Source organism: Propithecus coquereli, unplaced genomic scaffold (genome assembly GCF_000956105.1).
Source record: "Propithecus coquereli isolate 6110/MARCELLA unplaced genomic scaffold, Pcoq_1.0 Scaffold140, whole genome shotgun sequence".
In the NCBI taxonomy this organism is placed as follows: Eukaryota; Metazoa; Chordata; class Mammalia; order Primates; family Indriidae; genus Propithecus; species Propithecus coquereli.
Genome location: NW_012138303.1, coordinates 5,227,222 through 5,240,379, shown reverse-complemented (window position 1 = coordinate 5,240,379; position 13,158 = coordinate 5,227,222). Strand labels below are relative to the sequence as shown.

At 39.4% G+C, this 13,158-nt stretch overlaps 2 protein-coding genes across 2 annotated transcripts in view; one reads left to right on the top strand and one right to left on the bottom strand.

Moving 5' to 3' along the window:
• The window catches only part of CD84 (CD84 molecule), an 18,022-nt gene extending 16,562 nt beyond the window's left edge, over positions 1 to 1,460 (bottom strand). The window contains exon 1 of the mRNA XM_012639518.1: positions 1,427 to 1,460. Within this exon, the coding sequence (XP_012494972.1) occupies positions 1,427 to 1,460 (34 nt within the window). The remainder of the gene's footprint in view (positions 1 to 1,426) is intronic.
• A 271-nt stretch (positions 1,461 to 1,731) lies between these two features.
• LOC105806410 (mitotic spindle assembly checkpoint protein MAD2A-like) lies at positions 1,732 to 12,899 on the top strand. Its single transcript, XM_012639517.1, has 2 exons — positions 1,732 to 1,755; positions 12,291 to 12,899. Exons 1-2 carry the CDS (start codon positions 1,732 to 1,734, stop codon positions 12,897 to 12,899), a joined length of 633 nt encoding a protein of 210 aa, XP_012494971.1.
• The last annotated feature ends 259 nt before the right edge of the window (positions 12,900 to 13,158 follow it).

The following is a 13,158-nucleotide window of genomic DNA, read 5'->3' as shown; positions in this document are numbered from 1 at the left end:
ATCACAAGAATGGAAAAATAAGCACCACATGTACTCACTATCAAATTGGTATTAATCGATCAACACTTATGTGAACATATAGTAGTAACATTCATCGGGTATCAGGAAGGTTGGAGTGGAGAGGAAGGGATGGGCATATTCACAGCTAATGGGTATGGTGCACACCATCTGGGGGATGGACGTGCTTGAAGCTCTGACTCAGGAGGACAAAGGCAATATATGTAACCTAAACATTTGTACCCCCTTAATATGCTGAAATAAAAGAAAAAACTTCTCAGAGAAAGTAAAATTTGAGGAGGATCTTGAAGGGCAAAGAGAATTTTACTGGATGGAGAGAGAGAAAGGAAGGGTGCTTCAGGTCCTGAATAAAAGTTTAGAAGCAGAACTTGTGATGTCAATTGGATGAGTATAGATTTGCATAACAGAGTAGAGAGAGGCAAAGCTGAGATACAAATTAGGTTTAGATTTGAGATAGCCTTGCGTTTGCAGTCTATGCCACAAGTAGAAGGGTGCCGTTAAAGTTAGTGAGGATGAAGATTAAAAAAATGTTTTAGAATTATTGTAATGTAGTGATGTGTGAAAAGAATAACAAAAAAGAGAAGCTGGGCTAGAGAGACCATTTAGGAGGCTACTGCAGCCACCTGGACATAAACAAGGGGATGATAATGGTTGTGGAAAGGAAGGGCTGGATTTGAGAGACAGTGCAAAGAAAGGCAAGAAATAAGGAGGCAACTAATAGAATTCAACTGTTAAACATGTATTTTGAGGTTCTACTTTGTGTCCGTGGAAAACTGAGAGATACTGGAAAACTGATAAAGTTTATGCTGGAAAGAAGTCAAAGGGGGAAGACAAGTTTAGTGTTAGAAATATTGAATTTGAGATGATAGTGGACCATCTAAGTGAGCAGTTGGAAGGATGGAACTTAAGGAGAGAATGGGCTTGAAATATCATTTGGGTGGCTGTGGCAGAATCTGCCAACTGTTCTTCAATATTTGTTCTCTCCTTCATTCTTAGTAGTAGAATCCCTAATATTCAGCAGGGCACATAGCATCCAGGATAAAGATTATATTGTCCTGCGTTCTGCTAGCTCACTTTGGTCATAGGACTAAGTTCAGCCTAACAGAATGAAAATGGAAGTGCTGTGTGTGACTTGTGTGTCTTTAAGAAGAGGGCAATTTGCTTTCTTCATGTCTTCCTTGTCTGGAAGGCCATCATAGCTGGATCTCAGACAGACATCTTGAGTCATGAGGAGGAAGCCAAGCACTGAGGATTGGCGAGCAGGAAGACAGAAGTCTGAGACCCCATGACTTTGTGAACTATTCTACCAACCATGAACTGCCAACTCCAGAGCTTTTTTTACATGAGCAGGAAATATAAACTTCTTCCTTCTTTAAGCCATTCTTACTTTAGTGTGTCTGGTACTTACTGTCAAACTGAAATCCAAGGAGTTTAGAAATCATCCGCAGAGAAGGGGTGATTGAGGAGGAGAGGTCATTCAGGAAGAGTACAGCTGATGTCCAGGACTGAGTCTTGTGAGCAGTGCTCACATTTATAGAAACTGAATAGACTGTGGTAAAAATGAAGAGAGGCACCAATAGTGGACAGCATCACGGAACAGGAGGGGAGAAAGGTCTCAAGGAGGAGATAGATTATCACTGATGTCTAACAATTCAGTGTTCGGTGGGATACAGACTGAAAATGGCCCTGGATTTGTACGTTAGGAGGTCGCCGATGGCCTTTGAGAATGTAGTGCAAGTGAGACAATCCATCAGAGGCCAGAGCCTAGGGGACTGACAGAACAGAGGGTAAGGAGTGGAGGAAAAGCTTGACGGTGAAAGAAAGGAGATAAAATAGGACAGTAGCTAGAGGGTCAAGTAAAGCTAATCTATTTGATTTTGTTTTAAAATAGAAGACACCAGTGGGGGAGAGGTGCTAGGGAGAGCGACCCCCACCCCATCACTCTCTGTTGCCCTGCCTTGCTTTACTTTTCTTCATAGCAGTCATCACTACTAAAGCACGGCATGCGCATTCATTGTCTCTCCAATCTCCCCCCAACACACCCCTACTACAATGCAACTACCAAGAATGCAGTCTTTGTTTCAGTCACTGCTGTTGCCCCAACAACTAGTGGATGATTATTAAATAAATGTTTATTGAACAAAAAGAATAAATAGTAGATAATTTTTTTTGCTACTGATCCAATTACCCTTTTTATAACAATAATAATAAAAAAAACAAAGCAAAAAAACTGAGCAAGAAAAAGAGTGAGTGCAAGACAGAACTCTTTACTGGTCTCTGGGTCTCTGTGTGAAAGGTTAAGGGTATAAGTTGATTAATAAGAAGGAGCAGATGGCTAATTGTAACTTCTTTTTACTCCAATATTCCATACTGTTTGTAAAGAAAATCTATATAGATCCACAAAATGGGGTCCCACAGTATAGTTAGTAAAATTATCCTGAATTAGGGATCAAGAAACATGTTCTGTAGCCAGCGCTGTAGCTCACGCCTGTAATCCCAGCACTCTGGGAGGCCAAGGCAGGAGGATTGCTTGAGGCCAGCAGTTCAAGACCAGCCTGAGCAAAAGCAAGGCCCCATCTTTACAAAAAAATAGAAAAATTAGCTGAGCGTGGTGGCACATGCTTGTAGTCCCAGCTACTCAGAGGCTGAGGCAACAGAATCACTTGAGCGCAGGAGTTTGCAGTTGCAGTGAGCTATGATGATGCCACTGCACTCTAGCCTGGGTGACAGAGTAAGTCTCTGTTCAAAAAGAAAAGAGAAAACGTGTTCTAATCAAGCGTCTGTTATCAACTAGCTCAATGACCACGAATGTCACTTACCTGCTAAGTCTCATGGTCCTAGCTGGTAAGTAAAATAAAACAGAGGTGTCCTGCCACTTTGAGGAATTACAGGGATTAGACAACATGAGAGCACTCTCCAGTGGATATACTAATGGAGAAGAATCCAGACACCCCAAGGGAGTCTTGTCTTGAGGCACATTCTTGGCCTGGCCTCTGCCAGACACCATGACTTAGTGATTAAGAGCTAGACTACCTGGGCTTGAATCCTGGCTTTGTCAGATACTGGCCATTAGCCTTTGGGAAAGATAGTAATCTTTCTATGCCTCAGTTTCCTCAGCTTTAAAATGAAGATCATAGTACCACTTACCTCATAAAAGTGTTTTGAGGATTATATGAGTTAATATTTGTAAACGTCTTAAAACAGTACCTGGCATATACTAGGCACTGTATGTGCTTGTTATATAAAAAAAATATGCATCATCACAGAGATTAAAATAGAGCCCCAGACAACTCTGAAGAGCAAAAAAGGGGTTGGCGTATTGGGGAGATGTTAGAGAAAGTCAAAATGTGGCTATTAATAAGAGTAGAAATGGAGAAGATTGTACTGTTTGCTTAGCAGACACCTCCACTCCCTTGCTTTCTTAGGATCCTTCAAATAAGCATTTTTTTGGTTCTGTTTTGGCACTAGCTACACTTCCCCTCCTCTTCTTCATCCACTGCCTCCTAGATCAAAAAGTGGGGGTGGAACCTCCCTGAGTATTGCAGGCCTGGGAGGGTGAGCAGATGTCGCTTTACCCCGAGGCACCCACAGGAGAGTCTGTTACATAAATAACCGGTCACACTGAGTGAGGGGACATAGAGAGAAAGAGGAAACAAATGCTTAGGCAGCCGGAAGTTTTGTGTCATTCTCCACAAGGATGGAAAGTCCTTGGTCATGAGGTTTTAAGAAAAAAGAACCTACTACCCCGGTAGGATAGTGTACTATTTTCCTCTGGAATTTTTACTTTATGTCATCTTTATTGAGATTTGGGTTGACGTGAAACAGCTTCTTCAAAACAAAAACGCACACACATAATATCTCAAAACAGAGATGGGGTCATGGCCGTCCCCTGTTTTACCACTCCTCCCCTCCACTAGCATACACTTGAACATTGAGTATAACAAAGGAAATGTGGGTGCCCAGACAGTTCCACCAACATCAGCCCACCAACTGATTGCTCACCACTCTTTCTTTTCTAGGTTCTACATAGTGAGTCTAGTTATCCCCAAACTTGCAGATTCATCCCTCTCCATGGTCCAAGACAAGAAAGGTTTGATTCAGGAATACTCTAGTAGCCTGAATGGCCTAGCACTGACCACTGGGCTCCTGTTGTGAAGGTACTCTGGCCACCTTGTTGGTTGCCATATTGATCTCCAGGGCTGCTTCAGTAGATCAGTGGGCCTTTACTTTCTCCTGCCAGAGTCCTGAATTATAACAGTGTGCAGCTTTCTGGCCTCTGTTTGGAAACTAGGTTTTTGAGCTGATATCCTGATAATCAGTTTTTCCTATACATAATTTATTTCTATTTTTATAGCTGGGCTTCTGCTTTCAAGCTCTTTCTGAATGCTTATGATAGTCATCTATTCAAATATCTTTCTAGAACAGAGGCCTTGTCTTCATCTTGAAGGCCCCTCTATGCAAGGACTTCAGACCAGTGGTAGGATGGCTCTTGCCAGCACCACTCCCCAGGCATGCATCCTGTCTCTGACCCCAGGATGATGATTGGGGTCCAGTTACCCATGGACAGGTATCCAGCAGGGGCCACTAACCTCTTGGACTTTTAAGTTTCAACTGCTGGAATGCTCCATGACTATGCTCTACATCCAATATGATATCAAGATCATTTTGATATTGGATTTTTGTTTGTTTTAAAGAAGCTAATTTAAGTCAATTCCAATCACTTTGAAGTGAATAGTACTTGAACCATGTCTGGAGATGGTTATTTGCTTGGACATTCTGCCTTGCTGGCCTGCCTGCATTTCTATTATGGGCAAGGATTTGACCCAGCCCCTACCCCTCTGTGGGTGGGTGTAGAGACAGGTGAAGCTTCTACCTGAATAATCCTGTTTTGCTTGAAGTAAATAAATCATCACTCTTCATTGTCAAATTTCCAGATATGATAACCATCAGTAGTGGGGCCAGTATTTTACTCTATGTCAGCAGCAAGGTGGGTGGAGGCAGCAGGACTTGGTGGTTAAGTACAAGGGCATTGGAGTTTAAATTCTGCTGCCTCTACTTTTTGTTAAATGACCTCTGACTTTCTGTGTATCAATGTTTTCATCTGTAAATGTGTGTATTAATAGGATCCATCTCATAGGATATTGTAAGGATTAAACAAAATAATAACTGTTGATTCCTTAGAGTAATGCCAGGCCTGTAGTGATTGCTCCATAAATGGTTAGTAGTTATTATTGCTGATGGGAAATAAGAGGAGTTGCAGAAATAGAAGAAAGAGGTGGAGAAAAGGAAGAATTAAAAGAGCGTGAGAAAGAACCTGTCGAGTGGATAGGCAAAAAGCGAAACTGGTGGACTCTTCCATCTTCTGCCCCAGAGTGTAAGTAGCTACTAGGATATGTGGAGGGACAGTCAGAGTCACAGCGTTCCCAAAGCCATGATTGGAAAGTTGAGGTCAGAGCATAAGACTGTGAGTCTTGATTCTCAGAGAAACTTTTCCAACATGGAGCAGTCATGTGTTTGCACACTCAGACTTCCTTTATGCCAGTGATTTCAAGGGAAAATGGGGGTTTTTACCTGCATCTCTCCACTGCTTCTCAGCCTCTTCAACTGCTCCGAATTCCAGGGAAATGTGTAAAATCAGTGTTGACTCCTAAGCTCAATACTGAATACAAGAGGCCACCTCTACCAGGAACAGTAGCAGGGCAAATTTAGGGTCCATTTTTGTGCTCAGGAAATGTTTGCGGAATAAACTTTAAGAGGCACACAGATCCATTCAGTAAAGGTGAATAGTATATGAAAGTATTCGTAGTTTTGCTTTTATGAAAACAAGCCCTACTCCCAATTCTGGATCCCTGATGAAATAAATATCTCACCCCTGGATTCCTTTTCCAGAATCTCAACAGCCCACACCTAAACTCAAACTCCCACCAACTTTTCTCCTGTTTATGTTCCTTGGACCATCCCAAACAGAAGAGTCCTGCCCAGGATGTCTGTGTAATGAAGCCATGACCCTTACTAATAATGCATGAAATGCAAGCGTGAAACCAACAGTTGCATTAACTAATATTTGTTAAGCACTAAATATATGCAGGTACTATGCCAAGTGTTGTACCTGCGTTATCATTTTGCTTCTCAAAGCAATCCTATTGTATTAATACTTTCTCCATTTTGAAGTTGAAACAACGGAGTTAGAGATCATATATAACTTCTTCAAGGGTCACAAAGCTGATGGGTGAATGATTTACTACTAGCTGATTTGACAACTTTGATTTCAGTTTCAGTAGATGAGAGAAGTGTATCCTAGAGCTGTCTTTTATCTTAGCAGATATTAGCTTTTGGAAGAGATCAAGGATTTGAAAACTTAATGAGTGAGGAGGTCAGGTGGAGCAGAAAGAGCCTTGGGTTTAGAAGAACCAATGTCCATTTCCAGCTCTACCAATTTAGGTAGTGAAACTTCAGGTGATGTTTTAAAACACTAAATCTTAGTTTATTCTTTGTGTGTGTGTGTTTTTGTTTTGTTGCATAATGGACTTCATAATATCTATCTTGTCCATTGCAATGATTTTAGTATGGATGAAATAAGAATGTAGGCATAAAAATTGCAGAATGCTTTGCGAATTAAGCAGTATCAAATGCCACCCTCTCCACCCCTTTTCTGGAAGATTAGGGACATTGCTAGATTCAACTCCTTTTCACATCTTCTTGCATTTTCTGTCTGCCGTGCTAGAGTGATCAGCAGAGGCTCTGAAAACTTGGCCTGACTAGTGGATGCAATCTCCATGAAGCTCAAATTCAAGGAGCCACAACTTTAAGTGGTTAAGGGAAACAGAAAGACCACAGTCGATTCTACCTTTTCAGAAAATCCTAACTCACTGGGTTCCCTGGATTCTCATTCATGCCAGGAGTTTGCTAGTGCATTTTCAGAACCGGTAAGAGATACTAGAAGTAGATTTAGAAATTCTGAACATAGTAAATTTCTGTATAAATGGAACAATTGTTTGGATTTAGTAAGATAATATGTGCAATTACAAAGCACTCTCAGACCCGTGTTAATGTTTCTTTGTACTAATAACAACCAATATTCATTTTGTCCCTTATAGTTTCTTGTTAAACCATAAAAGTAAGAAAAATAGGATTTTTAATTCAAGCTCTGCACCTCTTTTTTGAGACTTATTTGTTATAAAAGGGATAATAATCTCTTTCCCATTTATTTTAGAGTTTTTGGAGGATAAAAGCAGAGTAATAACCCTAAATGTGTTTTGAAAATAAAGGGAGCTTATAGAGATGAAGTTTTCACAATAATAAAAATGAGTCATTCATCACACTAAGCTGATAGAGCAGTGAACTATAATTAGGAAGGACATATGTCTGTCAACAACCACATAACACATTCTAAAGCCAAGAAGAAATTGCTTTTAAGTCGTTCAAGGTTTTGGATGATCTATTCTTTTGCCAGGCCTTATGGGTGGGTTTACCAAGCTCTGACTCTTCTGAGATACATTTTTCTCAGACCTGTGGAGGCTGAGCCCAGATACAATTCAGAAGCAGAAACTTTAAAGCTGAAAAACACTTGGATTTGGACTTCCCCCAGCCAGTTAGTTCCCTTTTGAGTACAGTACATGCTGAGACCCAGGGTATTCTGTTAAAAACAGATCAAAGGGACATTTCAATGTCTTCCTTAAGGGCAATTTCTAAAACTTTATGGAAAATGAGGAGGGGATCAGCAAGAGTCAGAACTCACAGGTTTGCAGGCAAAGGAGCAAGATCCATAGGTGGTGCTGAGCCATCTTTTCCCGAGGTCTACTCTGTGGATGAGCACGGGACTGTTCTAGCAGAGTCAGTTTCACTTGAGTTTTCTTACTCCTTTTTATAGCCACATTTAAGAAAGGAAGTGCGAGCTAACTGATTTAGTTACCATTAGTCATTGTATTATTGTGCTAGTTTCTTTTCCGATTATGTAACATATAAAGTGCCTAGCATTAATTAGTTATTTATTCAACAAATATTTATTGAGTGCCTACTATGTGCAGGCACTATTCTGGATGCTGGCAACGTAAAGAGCAACTAAGCAATTGATCGCCCTCCTTTCATGGAGTTTATACTCTTTTTGGAGGGATCAGCAATCAAACAGACAATTCCAATATGGCATCCTCATAAGGAAGTTGGTGGGGGATAACGAAGAGGAAGACTGTCTTGACACATGCTAGGAGCTTAAAAAATGGTAGCAATTGATATTATATAATTATAGTTATACAAAATAATCTACTAAAATTATATGATATGTTATAATATATAATACAATCAATATATAATTATATTAATTACTTAATATAACAATTATTTAATGTATCATATTGATCATATATAATTATATCAATATATAACATATATAATACATAAGATACAATGGGTTTTTAGACTAATCTACTTCGCAGATGGGGAAACTGAGGCTCAGAAGGAAAGGAAGTGATTTTTCCCAAGATCACACAGTGAATTAGTGAACTGAGGTAACAGCGAGCAACTGTCACTTAGTAAAGACTGGAACTCATGAGCATGAAAGACGGCAGGTGCAGAGAGGCATGCTTAGGTGGAATTGAGCCAGATGTAACACAGGACTGTTCCTCAGCAGAGGGCCCCCATCCTGGTTACAAGAATAAGGGTGGCCTTGTAATGTGTGTATTTACGGGAGTGTCTGGGAGTGGTGATGGGAATAAATATTTGAGCCCAGAAGCCAAGCAGTTTGAAATTAGACTTGGTTGGTTTGGGTACTGCTGGGAAAACTGGGGGCACTGCCCCTGAGACCTAGGGGAAGTAAGATTGTGTATAGCTTTTCCCACTGGGAGGAGCCTTCATGTCAGCTAGCTCATTTCTAGGCAACTGAGCCTCTGGAGTAATTCACTAAACAATCCTGCTCATCATTTTCCATATACACTTGTTTAATACTGAATACAGTTGACCCTTGAACAATGTAGGGGTTAGGGACACTGACCTCCCCATGCAGTCGAAAATTTATATATAACTTTTGATTCCCCTAAAACTTAAATAATAGTCTACTATTGATTGGAAGCCTTACCAATAACATATAGTCGATTAACATATATTTTATATGTATGTAACATTATTGTAGTCTTACAATAAAGTAAGCTAGAGAAAAGAAAATGTTATTAAGAAAATCATAGAGAAGAGAAAATATATTTACTATTCATTAAGCGGAATTGAATCATCATAAAGGTTTTCATGTTTGTCATCTCCAGTTGAGGAGGCTGCGGAGAAGAGAAAGAGGAGGGCTTGGTCTTGTTGTCTCAGGGGCAGCAGACGTGGCAGAGGTGGGGGAGGTGGAAGGGGAGGCAGGAGAGGCAGGCACTCTCAGTGTGACCTAACGGAAATACGTCGTGATTTCTGTCTGACATTTTTGCTTTTTTATTGCTGTAAAAAAGTTTCTATATGGTACCCCTTCTTCCTTCTTCCACCATTTGCTTTAGCTTTAGTGTCCCTATCATAGAAGGATCCATGTCGCAAAATAAGTCAAAAGCAGTCTTGAATAAGTGGAACCCTTCTGCTGGATTGTCTAATGTTTGCTTCTTCTGCATCTTCTTCCTCATCAAGTGACACTGGTTCGGAAGTGCTCATCTCCATCAAGTCATCTTCTCTTAACAGGGTGTGGTGCCTATTAGCTCTTGAATTGTGCCAAGATCCATATCCTGAAACACTTTACTCTCCCACATTTTTTTTTTCCATATTCACAATCTCTTTCATGATTTCCTTGATTGGCTCTATTGTAAATCCTTTGAAGTCATGCACAACATCACACACAGTTTTCTCCAGGAGAAATTTATTGTTTCGGGCTTGATGGCTTTCATGGCTTTTCTATAACAACGATGGCATTTCAATGGTGTAATCCTTCCAGACTTTCATGATGTTCTTTCTGTTGGGATTCTCTTCCACAGCATTGACAATCCATTCCATAGAGTATTGTGCGTAATGAGACTTAAAAGTCCTTATGACCTCCTGATGTAGAGGCTGAATTAGAGACGTATTTGGGGGCAAGTAGACCACTTCGATGCCTTCAATGTTGAACTCATGGGGCTCTGGGGGGCCAGAGGCATTGTCCAATATAAAACAAACTTAAAAAGACAGTCCCTTCCTGGCAAGGTACTTCCTGACTTCGGGGACAAAGTATCAATGGAATCATTTCAGAAAAAAGATTCTCATTGTCTAGGCCTTCTTTTTGTACAAATAAAAGACTGGCAGCTCATGTTTGTCTTTTCCTTTCAAGGCTCAGGGGTTAGCAGCTTTACAGATAAGGAGAGTTATGATCATAAACTGCATTTGCACAAAATAGTAGAGTTAGCTATTTCTTCCTGTCTTAAATCCTGGTGCATGCTTCTCTCCTTTACTAATAAATGTCCTTCGTGGCTTCCCCCAGCCCCAACAATGGGCACTTTCATCTGCATTAAAAACCTGTTCAGGCAGATATTCTTCCTCAATAATTTTCTTAATGGTATCTGGGAACTCATCTGCTGCCTCTTGGTTGGCAGAAGCTACTTCTCCTGTTATCTTGATATTTTTTAAGCCAAACCTCTTTTTAAAATTATAAAATCATCTCTTACTGGCATTGAATTCTCCAGCTTTAGATCCTTCACCTTTCTTTTGCTTTAAGTTGTCATATAATGACTTTGCTTTTTCTCAAAGCATGTTAGAGTCTATACGTATGTCTTTCTTATAGCAATCCTGTACTCACATAAAAACTACATTTTGAAATGAAATAAAAAGTTATTTCACAAAAAGTGCATGGTTTTTGAGCCTGCTGGTATAGCTGTAGTGATGGCTTCACAAATTTCTTTTTCCTTTTTTTTTCTTACAATGGTCCTTACACTGGATTCTTTTTTCTTGAAATGGCAGACAACTGCCGCTGTAGACCTCAATTTGTGGTACATATCAAGCAATTCAACTTTTTCTTGTAATGTCATAACTTTTCTCTGCTTCTTAGGAGCACTTTCAGAACCACTAGTGGCACTTTCTATGAGTCCTATGGTATTTATTAAAGGTTTACAGTATTGTCCTAAATACAAAGAAAAATATGCAAGAACTGAGAGAGAACACTGTTTATTGTGATATGCAATTTACTAGAGAGAAAACTGCTCATGCAGAGATGAATAGCATCACGTGGCATTTTAAGTGGATATTGATAACACCTGGGCTCACCTCAATATCAACAGGAGGTGGCTGCAAAATTATTGCAGTAATACAGTATGCACTACAGTTAATTTTATGCAGTTATGATTTAATATTGCATCTTTACATTTGTTTACATTTTCCAGAAATGGCCATATATGATCTGTAAATATCTGTGTACGTAAGTTTTGATAAATTTTACCTTTTTATAATAGATTTGTGTATAGTTTATGGTAGTAAATGATAAAATAGGCTAGTATGTATATATATTTTATGTACTCATGACATATCTTTTGCTTAATTTTTTTTTATATTTCTAGGCTACATGGTTTTTCTGCAAGGGTCATAGCAATAGTTTGGAATGCTCAAAATATTTTGCTTGTTGACTTTCTGGAGGGCCAAATAACAATAACATCTGCTTATTATGAGAGTGTTTTGAGAAAGTTCTCCAAAGCTTTAGCAGAAAAATGCCCAGGAAAGCTTCACCAGAGAGTCCTTCTCCACTACAAAACTTCTGTTTTCCTCTTATCAAACAAGGGCAACTTTGTGAGAGTTTTGATGGGAAATCATTAGGCATTCACCGTACAGTCCTGATTTGGCTCCTTCTGATGTTTTTTGTTTCCTAGTGTTAAAAAATCTTTAAAGGGCACCCATTTTTGTTTAGTTAATAATGTAAAAAAGACTGCATTGACACGGTTAAATTCCTAGGACCCTCAGTTCTTTAGAGATGAACTAAATGGTTGGTATCATTGCTTATAAAAGTGTCTTGAACTTGATGAAGCTTATGTAGAGAAATAGTTTATATTTTTATTTTTTAATTCCATTTTTCCATGAGCTTTTTGAAGTCCAAGGTTGAAGAGATGGGTAGTTTTGGAGAGAAATAAAGCCTCCCAAAAGAACCAAATGGACATTCTAAAATGTTAAAGGCATAAAATCTGAAACAAACATTAATTAGATGGACTTAATGTCAGAATAGGCTGTGTAGAAGAAAGGGTCAGTGAAACTGAGAAAATAAAAACTATGCAAATTGGAAACCATTGGCTGCAAACTGCTGTGGGAGCAGCAGTGTTTGCTGTCTGCCAGCTGCAAGCACTTGCCAGGTTGTGGCGCTGCAGCTCTCCCAGGAGCAGGGCAGGAGTGCCGAAATTGTGGGTGAGTTCTTCTCATTTGGCATCAACAACATTTTATATCAGCATGGCATATATCCATCTGAAACCTTTACTCGAGTGCTGAAATATGGACTCACCTTGCTTCTAACTACTGATCTTGAGCTCATAAAATACCTAAACAATGTGGTGGAGCAACTGAAAGATTGGTTATACAACAGTTCAATTCAGAAACTGGTTGTAGTTATCTCAGATGTTGAAAGTGGTGAGGTCCTTGAAAGATGGCAGTTTGATATGGAGTATGACAAGGCTGCAAAAAATGATAGTGCACCCAGAGAAAAGTCTCAGAAAGCTGTCCAGGATGAAATCCGTTCAGGGATCAGACAGATTGCAGCTACAGTGACATTTCTGCCACTGTTGGAAATTTCTTGTTCATTTGATCTACTGATTTATACAGACAAAGATTTGGTTGTACCTGAAAAATGGGAAGAATCAGGACCACAGTTCATTACCAGTGCTGAGGAAGTCTGTCTTTGTTCATTTACTGCTATAATCCACAAAAAAAGTAACATGGTGGCCTACAAAGTTCCTGCCAATGGCTGAGGATGAGATCAGGAAAATCATGTAATATGTAATTTTTGAAATGTGGCTTTCCTGAAACCAAGTCAACTATAGTTGATATGTTTTATTTCATTCATTAATTTTTAGATATAGAAAACAAACATTATACTTAACTGAACTATGTGTAATTGTTCTATTTTTTTGGTACCTGTTTGATTTACCATAGGGCTGACATAGTGAATTTCTTACGCATTGTTCGAAGGGAACCAGAAGATTTTTGTCAGCATTGTAATGTTAATTT